General features: G+C 43.6%; 1 protein-coding gene across 2 annotated transcripts in view; it reads left to right on the top strand.

The window, feature by feature from the left end:
• KEA3 (K+ efflux antiporter 3) overlaps window positions 1–15365 on the top strand; it is a 62854-nt gene extending 47489 nt beyond the window's left edge. For both annotated transcript variants that reach the window (XM_087374599.1, XM_087374600.1), the window contains 4 exons: window positions 13304–13465; window positions 13630–13719; window positions 14162–14323; window positions 14627–15365. In XM_087374599.1, coding sequence (XP_087230725.1) covers window positions 13304–13465; window positions 13630–13719; window positions 14162–14323; window positions 14627–15199 — 987 coding nt within the window. In that variant the 3' untranslated portion in view covers window positions 15200–15365. The remainder of the gene's footprint in view (window positions 1–13303; window positions 13466–13629; window positions 13720–14161; window positions 14324–14626) is intronic.
• The last annotated feature ends 4650 nt before the right edge of the window (window positions 15366–20015 follow it).

Genomic DNA, 20015 nt, shown 5'->3' on the forward strand with positions numbered 1-20015 from the left:
CTTAAGGAGGGAGGCTGCCAAGGCAATCTTTTTGCCTTCAGAGAGGTCAACAGTATCAAAGTACATGCATAATTTTGCGAGCCATTGGTCAACTGTTCGGCGATTTCGTTGACCAGTGTAGGCTTTCGGAAGTTTATTGTCAAGTCTTTTAGTTTTGGAAGCTTGGAGTAAACGGTAGAGGGCACGGAGTTCAATGTTTTCTACCTCTGGTGGGAATGAGTTCACATAGTCGTCTGGTTGCGTCACGTCATCCTCTGTATGTGTGGTACTGCGAGAATCTTGGAGTTGTTGGACTTTCTGGACGAAATCGGAGATGCTGTCCTGAAGCTGGGAAATTTGAAGTTGCAGTAGTGTTTCGCCTTGTATGTTGACTTCAGGGATCTTTTTTGGACTTGAGTCGCTTATTTCTGGAGAGGCTGCACGCGAGCGTTGCGACATATTTGAGGTCCTCGTGAGAAAAGCACGAACCTGCGCTCTAGTTTGTACCATTCCTGGAAGAAGATTCGGGCTGCTCCCTGAGGTTGCTCATGTTGGAGGGGGCAGGCGAGGCAGGATGGAACCACCCGTGGAAATCTGGTAAAGGAGGTCCTGTCTGAGGTAACACTGGTGATGCCGAAATGGGTGTTACCGCTCGTGAGAGTACAGGAGTAGGTTGCAGAGTCCACGGATCTGAGAAAGGATAAGGAGCTGCTGTCGGGAGTGGAGGATATCCAGGAGAAGGAGTGCCTTCAGAGTGTAAATACTGTCTTAGGGAAGGTATAACCCGTATGGGAGGATATCTGGGAGCTGAAGGAGGTGGAGAGTACCCTGGAGATGCTGAAGCTGAGGGGTAAAAATCTCTCCAAAGATGGACAGCAAACTCGTGAGGAATATCGGGTTCTGGGTATCTTCGTGTCTCGTGGAACACAACCTGGACTGTGCTGACCCATGATGCCAAAGCTCCGAAATGGGCTGGTTGTGCAATCTGAACACGATATTATGTGGTAGATGATGCCTGAGGTGTCCTTGAAAGGCCGGGTGAATTACCAGGGGTTTCCATGCTTTAAGGAAGCGTCTTTCATTTGCTGTAATTTGATAATGACAAGAGAATCCTTAGAAGTAGACTGGAAAGAATCCACCTGGCATTGATTTAAGCTGCCAATTAGTTGTGTAGAGAAGGCCTGCAGATCTCTGTCCGGAGGTCCATGTTGCTGTTCTTGCAAATCCACGTGGCTGTGTGAACCAGAAATAGGTGCCGAGTAGACTTTCGAGGAAGATAGCGGCGTTCGCAGAGGCTGGATGCAGAAAAGACAGATTTCCTGCGTTGATTTTAGAGAACAAGTGCCTGGCGGGTGCGAGGAGCAAAGCTTGGCCTGGTTGGACAGGACTGGAAAGCAGCAACAGGGCGAATCTCACAGGCTGTCTTCATCGTGATAGAAAGGCTGCACCGCTGCTGATCTGGTAGGTAAGGTGGCGAAAAAAAAGGGGGGGGAAGGCTGTCTATGACGAAACAGGCTGCGGCTTCCAATGCTGTATCGCGATAGAGGGCTGGCGAACCAGACTGCGGGCTTATCAAAGGCTGTTTTGCAGCAGCAATGGCAGGGCCTGGCAGGAAACCAGGGCAGCAAACCGGTGAGGGCAGGGCAGCAAACCGGCGAGGGGCAGGGCAGCAAACCGGCGAGGGGCAGGGGCTGCATATGGCGAGGGGGCAGGGCAGCAAACCGGCGAGGGCAGGAGGGCTGCGTAGGGAGGCGAGCCTGCTTGACGAAGTTTGTACGGGCGTCAAAAGGTGCGTCCCTTTTTTTCGTTTGTGGCTGCCTAGGTTGGGTGGTTGCCCAAAAAATTAAAGGGTGGGTTTATTTGACCCTTGGCTAGTCTAGGGTTAGACCTAAGGTATGGGGCTCGGTTTTCCTTTTTAGCCCCTCTAGGTACCCTTTTGTTTTATAAGTGCTTGGTGCCAAAAGGTGTGCCTATTCGAAGGGGTGTGGCCCTTGGAATAGGTGTACCTTTTCATGAAGGGGTGTGTCCCTGTTTTTAAAAGGGGTGTCCCCACACGAAGAGGTGTGTCCTTTTTTCCACGATGGGGTGTGTCCCTTGGGTGAGGAGTCAAAACTCTTCATCAAAAGGTGTGTCTGATGGTGGAAAAGGTGCGTCCCTTTGTTTTGGGACAGCCCAAGCACATGAAAAGACACGATTTTTGTCATGTCCATTCACATCAACTCGTGATGTGTGGGAGATGGAGAGGCCATTGATGACTTTAGGCAGGGTTGGCAAAAATCGTGTCCATTCACATCAACTCGTGATGTGTGGGAGATGGAGAGGCCATTGATGACTTTAGGCAGGGTTGGCGCTAAAAATTTTTACGCTCATTCTCTCCATCTCTTCCATGCACAATGTGCTCGGATATCCTTCTAGCGGATAGAGATGTATCAGATCGGCGCTAGAAGGTGGGGGGCATTTCCTACAGGCAGGAGTGAAATTTGCTCTGATACCACTGTAAGAAATTCTAGATTTACTATATTTAGAAATGTGCCAAGGAACAGAAAGGAGACTGAAATAGCAAAGAACAAGGAATAATTGTATTGCTTGAGTGTCTGTAGTGTATCTGTAGTGTGTCATCCATACAATTGGGCCTCTCTTATATAGAGAGTGCAGAGTCACACATGAAAAGGTGTGTACTCCAAAGTGTATGTGCATGAAGAGGTGTGTACCCCTTGTGAAGGGTGTGACCCTTCATGAGAGGGTACATTACAATAGAAGTGTCTCTTCCATAGAATGTCTCTTGTGAAGGGTTGTGCCTCATAGGAAGTGTCCCGTCGAAAGGGCATACCCTTTCACAAGTGTCCATTCATCAAACCATCCATAAGTCTAGATATAGAGAAAGGAATATGTCACAGATCGTGACAACAACCTACCTACGCATACACGCACATACCCATATGTACATACATGTGTGTGTTTATTCATGCGTGTATATGTGGTGCGTAAATATGTACACCGCATATAAATAAGTAAACCCAAACAAAGCGCACTCGCATGCACATATAGCATATACACACATGCATATGTACACATAAGTAGGATCCCACGTCAATACATTTTCTGCAATGGAAGATCATCCAATCAATTATATGGCATATTAGAAGTAATTCCCCTAAAGATAGACTTTTCAGTTGTATATATGCATGTGTAGACACACATATACAAAAAGAACATGTGTAGTGTGTAGATACAGACATGTATTCACACATGCATGCGTGTGTGCATGCACCCACCCAAGGAAATTTTTTTCCCAATATTAGATAATAAATATAGAAATATATAAATGTAAATGTAAATGTGTGTGTGTGTACATTTCAACACATGGATTTCACCCAAAATAAAAGAAGTGTGTAGGCAAATGAAACTGCACAAGAATGGGCTGCACTATCCGGAGACGAAGATGAAGTGGCCAAGCAGAGAATTTCCAATAGTCTGTCTTATGAAATAGCTTTTGCAGTACCAAAAGTCTCTCTTGTGTCAAAGAAATGTGCCATCCAATGGGGTAGCCCAAATGATGCACAATCTAATTAGGTGGCGGCAAGAGACCAAGCCACAAAAGGCCATGCTAGTCGCACTCATGCAAGGACAGGAGTTTGTATTTAGTGAAATTCACTTTCAGCCTAGTTGCAAGAACAAAGAAATCAAAGTGCATGTATACGGTGCCTAACATATGTTTCTAAATTCGAGAAAAAAAGTCATTTGCATAGCCTGGTTGACAAAAGGCACACCTCCAAGAAAATCGATGCCATGCAAACATTGCTGCGAAACTAAGGCATCTATATGCATCGATAGTGGATGAGTAGCAATGGCAAAAAGCAAAACACTGAGAGGAAAGCCTTGAGAATAGAGCCGCTCAAAGTCCACGGAGAAGAGAGGGCATCATATAAGAGGCAACATGCCTTGTCATCCTCATGGAGCCAATAAACCAAATTATTTGCATTTTGGGTCCAAGGCCCAGCCGTTGCATAACATCTGCAATGAAATCCCATCTAGTGTCAAAACTTTTTCAATATCCACCAATAGGATCAAAACATTGTTATGCATGTATTTGGCATATTCAATGCCAATGTAAGCATTTGCAATATCATCCATGATCTGCCTGCAGGACGCAAAAGCATATTGGGCAGGGTGCCACCCCATAAACATCCATACTCCTCTTATACCAGAGTACCACCTTCATGAAATAACTAGGGCCTCTTTCCGCCTCACGTAACTTCTACTTCATGGCAAGGTTTTTCTTGGCATCCACCCATATTTGTTTCTCAAAGGGTTTGCCCATCCTCGTCTTGCTTGTGTGCATTTGCTCAATCTGTTTGCAGGCAAATTCTTCATCATATAGAATTAGCTAGGCCATAGACATAGTTATCATGTCTGTGATGTTGAAAATGGGATTAACAGATCCATGGATAAGATTACTGTACTTGGTTTGCTTTGCCAAGTCTTCTTTCCCACATTGTGATCTCAGTGTGCCAATTAAACTCAATTGAGTCTATGGAGCTCTCGTTTGAGCTATCTTTGGTCCATCGGGAGCCTTGAAGGTTCCCAAGTCTAGATCTTTTGGAATCCATCTGATAAGAGGATTTTGTGGGGTGATCGGCATGGGCTTGAAAAGGCTTTTGAAGCCAAGGGTGTAAATCCGTTAAAACCTTCAATTTGGTCTCTCTCTTAGCACACAAGTTTGACCTTCAAAGTCAGCTTCTCCACTATCTGGGTCAGCTCAGAGTTGGTGCTGCTTGGTGCTCTTTTAGGAGAGTAATCTCGCCTTCAAGTTGCTTCAATTTCTTACTTTGGTGGATGCAGTGGTGGCAATATTTGTCCTCCTTTTTGGTCTTTTTTGTCAAATCCAAGAAATGTTCAGCACACCCGTTGTCATGTTGGTTCAATTCTTTCTTCCAAGCTTGTGCTTGGGCTACGTGGGCATCCAACTTGGCCTTTCCTCTTGTGCTTGGGCTCTTTACATTTCCAGCTTCTGTCCCAAAGATTTAAGCTAAGCTTCTTAGTCATCCATCTGTTCTATTCATTTCTTACTTTGAGCCACATCATTTCTAGAGCTGCAAGGTTTCTCCCTCAATTTGTCGATTTGCTCCCTCAGCTTACTATTTGGTCAATTAATATTGTTAGCTTCCATGACTGCATCACTTCAAAGTAGTTGCAACTTTTGTTGTCCACCCTCCATGGGGTAGAAGAATATGTCAGGGGTTACTACCTCGTCAATTTTTGGGGTTTTAGTGCTGCCTTGTTTTGTTAGCGCTTCAGTAAGCGTGGGCCGGTTGTGGTTTTACAAGCATCTCAGCCTTCGGCAATTGGATGCTTGTAAAATTCCCTTAGAGGGTTGTAAGAATATGTCTCGACAAAGTAAATTGCCTCCTTGATTGCTTTCTTTGATCGAGGGGAGAGTCAAAGTGGTGGTGAATGAGCGAGAGGCTCTTTTATCCAATTTCCCTATTGCCTTATCTCTTGATGATAGTGTCATAGGCTCGGATGTCCCCTACTTCTCCCCAGTCGTGCCATTAGTGCTATTGATGGGATCTTTGGGCCAATCTACACAACCACTAAGTAGTCTATCTTGTATTACACAAAGGTGTGGGCCGAGCTTTTAGTGCCTTTGCTTTCTAGCATACCCTTAGAGTTGACCCTTTGAGTTGTTCCTACAGCCCTTCATGCAAGGTTTGTGCCCAATTTATGGGTAGCCATGTTCTCGCATGCAACCTCTTTGCAATAAGGAGTGCAGCACATTACAACCACTCTTTTTTACTCCAACGTACTCAAACAAGAGACAAAAATTGTGAACATCGATTGTCCTTGGGAAGACGAGAAATCACTTGGCTAAAACCCTCCATTGTAGATGGGGGAGCGGGTAAGTTCATTTCCTGGTAGCAATGCGAACACATTCACCACGCAGTCTTAGCTCCCTTTGACTTTGCCTTCGATTTATAAGGTACTTCTTGTTGCATCATATGTCTCAAATAGCTTCTTAGCTTGTTTTTCATGAAAGTTGTTCCATGAACGGTGGTGCATAGGATGGCAACAATACAACTCAATATTGTCGATTGCTGATAGCAAGATGATATTTATACAAATCAGTATTGCCGATTGCTGATACTCACAGAGATCAGTGCAGCTTGCTGCATTCGAATATTTGGAGAGTTGATGGAGGAGACGATGGAGAGGCTGAAGACTGTACACATTGCACAAATGTAGGACTCAGAATACGCCCCTCCAACAAGACGAGATAACTCTACTGTGAAAATTCTTATCCCTTCGTCAACGTCTCCAGGAAATCCATAGAGCATAGCCATATAGAGGCCAGAGGTGTGCATGCCATTCAAGGTGGTGACATGCAGATGTGGGGGGAATCGATCGACAGTTTATATTTAGAGGCTCATGGAGCAAAATTTGAATTAAAGATATTACATTAATAAAAGGGTCAACGTTTGCTTGGGTGTAGTCAATAGAGGAACTGTTTTTGGGGCATTTTGGGGCCATGCCGCGACGCGCTCTTGGGTGAGATTTTGAAATTTGGGTGAACCTTTGCTCTCGGTAAAACTTAACCTACAGGGAGGTCTATTTACAGGTTCTGCCCTCGGGACTAGTTCAATCTTATGCTGAACATTCCGCTCTGGAGGTAACCCATAAGGTAACTCATCCCTAAAACAATCAGAGAACTCCTCTGCTATTTGATCAGCCAACTTGGCCATCTCTCCATTTTGGGTAACATCAGTGCTAGCCGAAGGACCATCAACTGGCTCTACCGATGCTGTACAAAGAAACAAAAACTCTTCTTGAGCTTTTCGAACTTCCTTGAGGTATATCTTTTTCACCTCGTAAGACATACATCACATCATTTATCTTGAATTGATAAATGTGCTTTTTTCAATTTCTGGCTGGATTCTTGCTAGCATGCGAAGCCTTACCCAAGGCTGTGTCATCATGAGTAAGCTTTGTCATTTCAAAATCAAGCTTCTCTACATAGTCCTGAATTCGAAGTTCCAACTGGGTAATCCTTTGGTCCCATACTTCAGTTGAACTTTCTGTCTGCCATTTTGGCTGTATATGCATAGTCAGATGGGCTAGTCTTTAATTTCAGCCTCTTTATAAGCTCGGAGTTAATTACATTGTGCATTGACGCTGAGTCAAACAACACAATGACATCATGATTGGCTACTTGCCCTTTTTTAAATAAAGAGTGATATATTCTATTCAAAACAAATCATACAATAGGTGGGAGAGAGTACTCTATCCCTAGCCTCAACAATGTGGCAAAAAAGCCATGGTGGTGGACTAAAATGCCACGACATCCCAAAAGGGGTCAAATGAAAAAACAAGGAGCAGTCCCATGTCCTCATGAAGGATATAAGTCTCCCACGAGCTGCCAACGAGGTGCCTGTACACCGCTCCCTCTAACTCCCGAGAGTGAAGATAATCTCCGCCCAAATGGAAGCGAGAGTGTCAGCCTCCAAGCATAAATGACCCCCAAGGACAAAAGAAGATCGCGAGCACCATATCCGCCATAGGGTAATGCTGGAAATGATCTCCCAGGCTGATCCTGCAGCTGAAGTAGGCAGGGAATCCTGAGTTGGTACAGGTACGAAAAGCAAATCCTGTGGCTCCATGATGCTGGCCTCTGTGGGACCCCGTTTCTTGCGACAATGCATGAAGAAACTGTGGTCTCCAGGCTCTGACTCAAAGAGAGTAAAGGCTCCAGATTCTCTCCCCCAAAGGACAGCGCCCCATGTTAAGAGAAAAGACTCGGATGTAACGTATGAGAACAACCTGAAGATACCTGTCCAAACCACTCTAGAGATGAGGCAGATCCATAAACAATGCTTACTAGATTCCTCTGCAAGATGACAACGCATACACAAGGAGGGTCTACCCATCTGCTGAAGCCAAGTACCAACATGTATGCCTCTATGCATAGTGAGCCAAAGAAAGTAGGAGACTTTCCTGGCTCTACTGATGCCCCAAAAGTGAGTTCAGTAGCTCAGCAAGAGCTCTGCAGTAAGTCCCTATGCGCGCCAATGATGGGAGGCAGATGGTAGGTGATGAGAGTCTCTCTGCTGAAGCCTGTAACCTGCCCTCGTCGAGTATTGGAAAAAGGAAAGAGGACGATCGCCTGCCACCGGAGCAGGCCATGCCCACTCACCTGGGTCCCAGTCAAGCTCCCCAAGAGGTCGACCATGAAAAATCCAAAGTCTCCATCTAATATCCTCTGCAATGGTCAACCTGGAAGGATTTGTGGCCCATTCCTTACCCAGGCAACCAATGACCCTGACTCTCTGCCAAAGGAGCTCCTGCCGATCTAGGGGTTAGAGTGGAATACAATATGTGAGAGGAGTCCGTCTCAAAATAGATAAACGGTGCCGGTCCTAAACGAACTCCGATGCATAGCCCAGCCTCACTAAAACAACCTGACCAAGTAGAGATGGGGTGAATATAGGCAGGATCTGTGAGTATATCCTTCCACTGCTGAGGAATAGCTCTCATGATCAGTAATCTGGTAGCAGCAACTTGTCTAAGTGGCCCGTGTCTATCTCTGATCACCTCCTCTGACATCTCCACACCTCCCCTGAACCAATCTCCAACTGTCACAACCCCCTGAGCATGCCAACTGGCCAAGGGAGTCCTAAGTTCTGTACCAAGGGAAGATCCCTGATACCGAACCAGGGGGTTATGGTAAAGTGGCTGTCGGGCAATTTTCTCTCTGGAGGAGGGAACTGCTCTGATGAGGTGCTGTCGAAAAAGATCCCAGATGTGAATAAGCCTTTTTACCAGTGGTGAGGGAGACTGAGAATGCTGGTCCGCCAGGAAGATCCAACTGACTCTACCTGCCCACTGGCCTGCTGCTGTGGGGGTGCACTGATGAATCCCATGCAGTAGGAACTGCTTCCACGGCTGATCTCCTGGAGTCAAACCTCTAACAAGAAGTTTGACTAAAAGGGCTCGGCTCTGCTCTGCATCTCCGGATCAAGAACCCCAAGTTCAAAGGCATCTGGACTGCAGCTCAGCAGGATACCCCAGCATGGGGAGGAGACAGAGGCTTTGTGTGGATACCCAGAGGCACCTCCACGAGATATCTAGGCTTCCAAGTTGGCATTGAGGTGTCCCCGACGCAACAGTTTGCCCCAGTTCTTGAGAGTATTCGGAGGAAGCTAGCCTACTGGAGTACGGCTAGACTTTCTTTGGCCGGAAGAGCGCTGGTACTCAACCAGGTTCTACTTGCGACTATGTGGTACGTTGCGTCATGTTGGTGCTTTCATGCTGACTCGATTCGCCAGGTGAGGAGATTGCTTGGGAATTTTCTGTGGAGTGGTGGTGATGGTTCTGAGGACACTAGGGCCAGAGTTTCATGGGATGCTACTTGCCCTTTCATCTTAATTAACTCCGTATTGTTAAAGGCTGTATACCCCGTTGTTGTGGGCTTTGATAGGACATTATCAGGTGCACTGTTTACTAGCTTAGCAACAGACACACATGATAAAACAGGTACTGATCTTTGAGAAGATCCCGCTAGCTGAATCTGCATCTGTTCTGCTCTGGGACTTTCCTTCATTTCCACGTCGCATTCTGAGATCACCATCTCAGCCATCCAACGATCCTTGTTTCGTGGACAATCTTTCCATTGATGAGGCTAAAGGCATCCAAAACACAAGCCTTCTCTCCTCGTTTTTTCTCTTTGCTCTTGGTTCAAAGAAGACTTCGACCAAGCCCGGGCTGCCATTGGTGTTACTTTTCTTTTCACTCCAATGGTGGTACTTGGTTTAGAAGGAGTCTCAATTGGCTTCGCCTGCTTGGCTTGGCCACTAGGCTGTGAGGCACTCCCTTTGCTAATCCACTTCTTCTTAAACCCAATTTTCTTCGGGTACTCATATCGAGTCCCAACCTACTTGGTCTGTTCTCTTTGGCATCCTCATAGTTCAGGGCTATGTGCTTCATCTAGCGTGTTCACATACTTAGCCCAAACTTCCATCTTGATCCTATCATTCAGTCCAAAGATAAAATCTTTTACCTGCAGTGACTGAGGTAGAGGTTCATAAACTTTCATTATACTTTCTCTGAACTTATCAGTATATTCCGCCACTGATAAATTTCTCTGATGAAGGTTCGATATTGATCCCAAGCTCGGGATGCTTCGTCAGGAGGTAAGAAGTGTTTTCTAAAATCTTTTTTAAACCCCTCCCAAGTAGGGGATGCCACTTCATCTTTTTGTTGTTTTATCCACCTTCTATCCACTGCCTCATTAAACATGTAGGTGGCCTCGCGGATTTTCTTCATATCATTCCTGATTTCACAAATGGCGAAGGCCTCGTCCCATTTGTGTAACCAGGTCTCTATGATATCGGAACTACGGTTAGACATCTAGCCCGAACCAGTTATGAAAAGAACCATGATCTTCTTCTCCCCATAGAGAATCAGCTGCATATAAACAGGGCAAGCTCTTCCTCACCACGTCAAGAAAAAACTGTCACAATCAGCACTTGCAACATCAATTTATCCACATAGTGCAACATCAAGAAGTATCTTCTTCATTCTTCTCACAAGTCCATCAGCCACGCATGCCATAACAAACTTTTCATTATCAACACTCTCGACAGCCCACAAACCACTCACGATCTCTGCAAAAAAATCCCGTACGGAAAGCTCCCCTACATCCATCGATGCTCACCCACCCCGCCATCCACTTCAGCCCGTCCTCTTCAGCTGCATATGTACAGCCCACGGTCCTCACACACCCGTACTCAGCAACTAATCTCTCCGCTCATGATATGTAGCAAACATAGGCAGTCCATACATCGACCAGCCAGTAGCTTTCACCTCTCCTCAGCCAGCAGCTTTCACCTCTCCTCAGCCAGCAAAAGGCTTTTTCCTCATCCGCTCATCCCCCCCTCTCCCCTGCGACTGTCCTTTTCATCATGATTACCAAGCTCTCTTCCAAGACTCTCCAGCAGCCACCATTCCACGTACCTTGCCAGCTCGTAGATCGAGAAGCACCACGATTCTCTCCACGCAGCCACCTTGCATGCCCATGCCAATCTTTCCAGAAATTCCAGCAACATCACCACTTCCATTTTACCACTCTCCAATTCCTTTCCCCACCAAGGCAATTAATGCCCAAAACCCCAACCTTAGACACACTTCTTATACAAGACTCAAGCTAGGCATTTAATGCATGCATGCCGCACATGACCACATAATTCAGCCCCAAGGAGTACATGAGTGCTCACATGACTTCACCACAATACGGAACACCACTCATGACAATATGGACTCTTGGCAAAGGACTACTATGACGGACATATGTCATCCACTATCAACACCATGACACATTGGATACTTTGCTCTGGAGTGCATGTGCACCTACACTGCATTTCATCACTTCCCAGGAGTCCTTGCAAAAGCAAAATTTTAGTATCTTTAAATACAAAGCCAACCTTATTACATGCGATCCCAATCACATTGGCAAAACCAAACACCCCCATACCTACACAAATATGTGCAGAGTGCCTACCCACATATAACTCTGAAGCATGAAAAAATATTTACAATTTTTATCCCATCACCGGTGCCGGACAGCAAGGATTCGTGCGATAGAGTTGCAGTTCTTTATGACAGAAGTGAGCAAAAGTGATCTCCCAAGCTTGGAATGGAGCGGGGAGTGCTGGAGAGCAAGGGGCAGCCTGCTTTGAAAATTGCAGCAGGTGGAGAGTGCAAAAATGTAGAGCTTAGATGAATTGACATCGCCAGAATTGAGATACAAAAGAGGGTGAGATAAAACTCATTGAACCACTAACTCAACCACTGACTATGGTTAAGGGGGGAAACCTTAGAAGGAAAAAGTTCCCCTAACCCTCTCGGCTAACTAACACATTGGCCACTACTTTAAATATTACAATATTTCCAACAAGATGTGTGTGTGTGCGTGTGTGTGTGTGTGTGTGATGTATATTTTTCCTACACGGAGATTTTCTCTTGATGTAATCTTTTGGGTTATGAGTTTTTCTGGGATAGCTATCTTGTAATATAAAGCCTTCAAAGTTTTCACTATTAAAAAAAAAAAAAGGTGTGTCACACACACACACACACACACACACACACACATATAGAGAGAGAGAGAGTAGACCTGTAAAGATGCTGCCCAAATAAAACTGAAAATGGCAGCTCCACCATAAGTCCAAACAGGTAATTATTCTCTTTTTCTACTGGATATCTATAGCCTCCTTGCACGCTCGTAAGATAGGAGATGTGAAGGACACATGGGAGGCACAAGATCTACTCCTTTCTTTCTACTTTAGATGAGTGGACGCTGGAATCCTGAGATAATTTGCTGATGGAGAGGAGAGTGCAACTCTCACCTTTAGCAGGCCTACATATGGCCGACTTCCCAAGGCAATTAGCCGACCAGCGGGGGATTGGCCGACCTGGAGGCAGCCAGATTTGCCATGTCATTAGCCGACTGTACCAAGTACTTGACCCACCATGTTTCTTTTTAATGACCTACTGCATGGCTGAGTGCTGCAGTCGTACACTGCCACCTATGCTATTGCTCATGGCTTCTCCTTATTTTGGGGCCTTACAAGTGTTAATCTTAACTAACTGGATGTCCAGATGGTGAAGCATCACTTCAGGCTTTGTCCTACGTTCATCTGGAGCATGCATGAAACACTTCGACCAAAAATCTTCAAATGCTTAACAGATCTCTCTCTCTCTCTTTCTCTCTCTCTCTCTCTCTCTCTCTCCCCACACACCCCCTGCTGCAATCTGCTTAATTTACATGATGATCAGACGCAGCTGGATGCCACCTGCTCACACTTTGGCACAGGAAGATCACAAAATGGACAAGGGAAGGTCAATACTAGATGGCAAGGGACTACCAAACATTTTTGGGCTGAAGCTATTTGTACTCGAGTCTCTCTCCTCGACCGGAGTTCAACAAGGCGATGAGAGGAAAGTCTCCCCACAAGGCCTATCACCTTCTGTTAAGCATTTGAAGGTTTTTGGTCATTGAGCTGAAGCTGTTTGTACTCCAGTCTCTCTACTCGACCGGAGTTCAACAAGGGGGGGATGGGGGTGCATGGGTTGGAGGAGGAGGGGGTGATGTTCGGATTGTTATAATGGACTGATGTTCTAAGAAAATGAGGAGGTTCTATATGATGTTGTGTGTTTCAATGTGGCTTGTAAGACCACAAAATCCAGGATGAAAATTTGTATGGTCACATTTTTCTAGATTGAACATAATTTTCAAAATAGTGCCTGCATCTGATAGTGAACGTGGTTGCATCAGGCTGCCCGGAAATTAGGCTTCCCAGTACTTTATGGGGATGGTTCACGGCCTGCTGTGCTGCAAACAGCTGGTATCACTATGCCTAAGGCAGTCATGGTTATGTATACTGCTCGACAAAAGGCAGTGCAGGCTGTCGAGAGGTTGCGACTAGCCTTTCCTGGGGTAATGCCAAAGATATGTTTGTTCATGCAAGTCCAAATTAGCTAAATAGCTTTCCTTTGTAGGCTTCCTTCTGCCTCTGGCTATATTTTGGCAAATTTGCTTACCAATAAGTTTGTCTTTGCGTTCCTACATTTAATTGCGTGTTTTTCCTTATTTGTGAACAGATACCTATATATGCTCGTGCACAAGATCTTGGGCACTTGCTTGAGTTGAAGGCAGCAGGAGCTACAGATGCTATTCTTGAGGATACTGAGGTTGTCTCATGGACTTGTTTTCTGACTGCCAGGATTTGAAAATGCTTGCTCCAATACATGATCACTTATTTGATTTGTATGATTTAATAGCCATCGTATTTGTCCAGCATCAATGCTTTCCTCTTTGTGATCACATATGGATCCTACATATTCTGTACACTTAATATGTATATTTCTTTTCATCTATGTATGCCTTGGAGGCATACAATCTGTGGAACATTTTCATCAGACTCCATCATTAAAGTTGGAAGAGAATATAAAAAATTAGCTTAAAACTATTTAATTTGGGAAAAGAACTTTTTGGGTCTGGTAATGATTTAAAATGCCCCTGTGTGATTGCTTTGCATGCAGGTGTGGTTGCAAAGTGAGTCCTTTCTTCCCTGTTATTGTAAAGCAAGTCATATTGATTGGTGGTTGCTGTGTTGGTTTTGTTGATTTGCAGACCAGCTTACAGCTAGGGTCTGTCCTTCTTCGAGGATTAGGTGTACTATCTGACGACGTAAGTTTCTTGACCCGCATCATGCGGGAATCCATGGAACTCCGTGCCAGAGTTGCATTAGAAAAAAGCGATGAGAAAGAAGCGGATTGGCTGACACCATTTCAGGTTGCCAACACTTAACTTTGGTCCTTACTCAGGACCCCCTTGTTCCCCTTTAGGATGGATAGTCTTGAGATAAAGGCTATTCCAGGGCGCCAATTAGAAAATGAACCCTTTTACAAACAATTTGTTTTTAAACGGTAGAATTGAAAATGAATAATAACATTTTGGATCTACCACAACTCGCTGACTGCTAGCACGTTGGGCCAATGTGCACCTGTACACCGCTTGTTTTGCAGTGGGCTTGTCTCTGTCGAGGCTTGTTTTGATGCTTTGTAAAGATTCCTTCTTTTTTATGTCATTTAACAGGCTAAAGTCAGACAGACATGGGCTACCAGAATGCAAAATACAGTTGCTGTTGGAACTCAGCAGTCCTCTTCCCAAGCAAGAAATAATGAAATACAACAGGACCTCCCTGCACGTGCAATGTCTGATGCTAAACTGACACCAATGTCTTCCAATGGAAGCTTATCAGAGGGTATATCAGAGAGAGCAACAGAATCATTAACCCCAGTGGAAGCTGCTTCAGGAGGCCAAGAAAAGAAAGACATCATTGCTGAGTATGGAGTGACAGACAGAATGCAAGAGGGGGAGGCAGCGAATGGAAGCGGGTCTGCCACTATATCTACTATTTCTAAGCCTGAAAATTCGGTTCTGTCAAGTAAAGACGAGGTAAAGCTGACAGGGCTTGAGAGGATGAAAGTTTCTAGTCTCCATAAAAGTTCAAATTCAGAACTGAAAGCATTTCATGATGGTGAAGACGAAAGAGGAGTGACGTGGTGTGCATTGACTACCGACTCTGGTTTTGAGGAATTGGAAAGAGGCATACCAACGAACAATGCAATCAATCAAAGAGTTGAATTCAAGCAAAGTTGGGATTAAATTAAACTATTATTCAAGTCATTCTTATGTATAGTTGATTTTTTTGTATACTTGTATCATGATTTGTTGATTTTTACAAAAAGGCTGAGCTCCATTGTATCCTATCGAACTACAAATGTGAGATTGCAATCATAGTCTCAAGTCAACTAGCAAGGACAGATTTGACAGTTCTGCCAACAACCTAAATAAACGTTGCAAGATACTAGACTTGCATCAAGGGAGACATGTCTGAACCAACTATATTGAAGTCCACCGTCAAGGAAGGTTAAGCTCCCTCCGTCCTCTTCTTCCAATAGACTACAATAAGAAATTGGGAGGTGAGGGGACGTAACTCCTAAATATAGCCCTACAAAGTGTAAATATGAAACTTTTTTCATGTGCATATATTGCATTTGCAAACACAAAAGCATCATTATCTTCCATGCAAATGATGTTGAATCCCTTAGCAAAGAGCCCTCATACTTATATATAAGAATTTATCATAATCTTTCTTTCCTTTTACATTTGCTTTAGGTATCTTTCAAGGATCAAGATCGCCAATGAGCAACTAATTATCTTGCCGATTTTAGCACCCTCCACATTAGACAGACTACACGATCCTACAATGCTAATGCAAAATCATGATGCCTCTAGAGTACATCAGCTCTTGCTTCAAGTGATCCTAATTTTTGCAATTCTTATGAGCGACACACATTCCTTGTTAGATAGGGTGCACACTACTCCAAATGCTATTGCAAAGTTATTGTACTTGTACAAGTACCTCATCTCTAGCCTTGCTTCAACTGATCTCAAGTCTTGCAAATTGCAATCCATATGAATAATTGATGTGGTGAAGGATGGAAGTTTGCACTTGAACAGTAAAGAAAAGACAAAATTTTATGATTAGAATATCACATTCTAAACATGTACACCAAGAATAGTCGAGTTGGTGGCATGGAGAAGGCCCTATAGCATCAAGAGCTAGCAATTTTTAGATTGTCATGGTTTGCTCCTCCGTCTTCCAAGACTATAGAATGCACCTCTATCTTGCATGACATTGTTGATTGGAGTGAGGATAGAACGCACCTCCATCTTACATGACACTGTCCATTGCATGCATCCTTCAAAACAATGACTGAGGTCGAGAAAGGATTTGGGTATGGAAGATGTATGATTTTGGGCATTTGGGTACTTTTTGGAACATTTCAACTTTTTTGAATTATTCGTATACGGCTAGACACTTTTTGAAGATAGGGGACCCTCCTAGAAGTGGGAGGTTTCACATTTTGGTAGTGTAGGGACCTCCCAAGCCTAGAGGTACAATTTTTTTGGGCTAATTGGACCCCCTGTAGGCATGGTTTGCCCTTATCTTCTTTAACTAATTCATTCCTTATGAGGTCCTTTTTGAGTCCAAATCTCCCCTAAGGTCGATCTCTTAACCCCTAGAAGAATGGATTAGTTATTATTGAACAAAATTGAATTTTGAGTTGAAAGGATGGCTTCAAACTATGTTAGTATCTTTATTCTCATATTTTAAAGTTACAACTAAATTATGTACCATCCACTTGATTAACCATATGGTAATGCAAATTTGACAATGTGCAGAATCCCAAAAGAATTGTCAAAGACATGTAGGAATTGAACACGATTGGAGAAAATTGTAGTAAGACAAGTTGAAGTACCAAATCTACTTGTCTAGAAGCTTGCAATCCAAGGCCTTTCTTGAACCAACATTCAGTGAAACTCCCATCAACACCTCTATAGAGCAATCCTTATACGTCCTGGTCTCCAATGCACATATTCCTTTAAACTATTCCCTCTTCTTTTTTTGGGCAAAAAAAAAAGTTTGATTATATTATGATCATAAGCTTTGTACACATAAGTTCCATAAGTATAAAAGACCCCTCTCTAAAGAGGAATAACTAGCCTGTAAACAAAATAGCTCTTGCTCAAAGGAAAAAAGCCAAAATTTGCTCCCTCTAGTGGCTTGATAGCATCCAGATAGCTCCAGGGTAGAAAGGAAGAGTGTACAGTCAGCTTGCACGTTCATCTTTGACACGGAATAAGGAAGGTAAGAGCTGCGCTTGAAGATCCATGCTAGAGTTGGTGCATCTCCTAGCATCTCTGATGTGATCATCCAATTCAGCCTGTAATTGTGAGATCTGTTCATTAAAGTTATGAAATTCATGATCTAGCAAAAATTTGGCCTGGACCACAGAAGGTAGTAATCAGTTAGTAAGAACATTTCTTCCATACCAATTCAAAAATAACTGATCAACATGCATGACCTCATCATTAAATTGATATGCATTCCTGGAAATCCATATAAACCATAGTGCATGTGCTTTGATGTAGACCCATGTGGCATAAGGCAACTTGAATGCATCTCGCAAAAGAAGTGATTTCCAGTTGATTGGTTCCCCTAGCATTAGCTGAATCACCTTCCAGACTTTTCTTGCCCTAGGGTAGGAAATAAATAGATGGAATATATCTTCTTTGAGTCCAAAACAAGATTTACAAGTGCCATCTCCCTTGCCAATCCTCAAGCTTCTGTGATTAGTCCACATAGCTTTATGTAGAATTAGCGACAAAAGAATAGACATTTTCTCTAGTATCCTTTTGTCCCAGATCAGTGAGAACTTAATATCCCATTTCCTTTCAGCATCATCTAGTTTCCATCTAGCATTGAGAGTGGAAACAACCTCTTGAATGCCCTCGAAAGGAGTAGGGATGGGTAGAAAAGATGAGCTGCCGACCTAGCTAAACTCTCTAGTGAAGTTTAAGACCCTGCCTCCTTTCCAAGTAATGTCTCCCTCCCACATTTGTAATCTTCTTATGACCAACTCTTGATCTGCATTACTCAGTCTGAATTCCCTTCCAATCTCCAACCATGTCTTCCACTTGAAGTTGGTTTTATCCCATAAATCTCCCCAAGTGACTAGACCTTTCTTTGAAAGTTGCCATGCTTTTAGAAAGTCCTCATCACTTAGTTGTTGAACAGAAACCCAAATTGAGTCCAAAGTCATGAAACTCCCTTTCCTAAAGAGGACAATGTGGCTCTTGATCTGTTCAAAGACCCCCCGTAAAGTTTTCCAAGGTTGACTCCCCTTAATCATACAGGGCTCCGGGTTACCAATAGTAGAGAGGAGAGGAAAACACTTCCACCTACGGGCCCTGTAGGGTTTGAAAATTTTAAGGTTTCTAAGGAGGAGGTTAGCCCAGTCACTTTCAGGGGAGGTGATAGTTTTTATTATCCAAGTGGTTGCCAATTTATAGGCTGCCAACTAGATATTGATTACTCCCAATCCTCTTTCCTTTCTAGGTCTGGTACAAAAGGACCATTTAACCTTTGACATTCTCCTTCTTGTATCACAACCCCCCCATAAGAAGGATTTGCACACTCTAATGAACTTTTCTAAGCCTGTTTTAGAGGGGCACTAATAAGAGATAAAAAATAGCAATTGGGTGAATGCAATGGTTTAAAGCAACTCTCCTCCTTGCAAGATTTGCTTGTAGCCCTTTGAGTATGTCTATATTTTTTCTGAATCTAGCCTAGGAACCACTCCCATCTGTCCTTCATTTTAACCTTAAAGCCCATAGGAATACCTAACATCCTGAAGATTTAACCATGTGGAATTCTTTTGCACCCCATTTGATCTAGAAGCATTTGAGAGCCACCTGTGAGCAAGGCATATCCTGTTTTTGTGTGGTTTATTTTAGAACCAGATGCCATACAAAATATGTCCATACAATCCATAGCCCTTTGAATGTTTGCATCTGTATTTCTAATAGTGAGAGTGATGTCATTTGCAAATTGTTGATTCACTAGATGTTTTCCTAAGGGGAGCTCAATACCTCTAATTGCACCACTGGCCACTTGGTCCTTTATTAGCCATCCCAACGCATGAGCAGCTATGGCAAATAATAGAGGGGCCAAAGGGCACCCTTGTCTTATTTTTCTCTTCAGCGAAACTTTGAGACATTTCTCCATTCACATAGACCTTTGCTGATGCATTGGAGAGCAGTAAAGCAACAAAGGATGTGAACTTTGTCCCTAGCCCTAGATTATTGAGGGATTGCAAAAGAAAATCCTAACTAAGCTTGTCATAAGCTTTGTCAAAGTCAACCTTTATTAGACACATCTCTTCTTTACTCTCTTCAGCATGGGTGCATCCTTCCCATAGGTTTTTGATTGCCTCTAAAAGGTTCCTGTTTTTTATAAAACCTTTCTGTTCCTACATAATCCAATTATCCATCTTACTTTTCATTCTCAATGCAAGATCTTTGGCATAGATCTTGTAAGAACAGTTTAACATGGTCAATGTTTTAACATTGTCCTGTCTCCATCTTTTGGAATGAGTTTTATAACTCCTTCATTTAGGTGGTTGGGTAAGGAGCCCTGTTCAGCACTCTCTCTCCAAACTACCATTAGAGAAGGGGCCACTGTGTCCCAGAAAATCTTGTAAAATTCTACTGGAAGACCATCCTCCCCTGGAGTTTTTCCATCAATCATATAGAAGGCTCCCTCTTTTAGTTCTTGCAGAGAAAGGTCATTTTCTAGTTGCATTCTGTCCAAACAAGAAACTTTACATTGTCTAATTGTTTGGCATCTGTCTCTAGCCTCCAGAACCTTATCATCACTTGGGTCAACTGTACTTAGTAAATTCTTGAAATGATTAACAATAATATCCACATTTTCCTCAATTGTTCTACAAAAGAGGGATTTCCTCCTGGTTTCTCTTTTTTTGATCCTCATAAAATTTTCTTTGGTTGGTCTATCAACTTTTTCTGTCCACCATTCCTTGAAATATATTTTAGCATTATGGATCTTTGATTT

The sequence above is a fragment of the Dipteris shenzhenensis genome, chromosome 5 (genome assembly GCF_047967505.1).
Source record: "Dipteris shenzhenensis isolate YYH24624 ecotype China chromosome 5, Dip_SZ_1.0, whole genome shotgun sequence".
NCBI classification, from domain to species: domain Eukaryota; kingdom Viridiplantae; phylum Streptophyta; class Polypodiopsida; order Gleicheniales; family Dipteridaceae; genus Dipteris; species Dipteris shenzhenensis.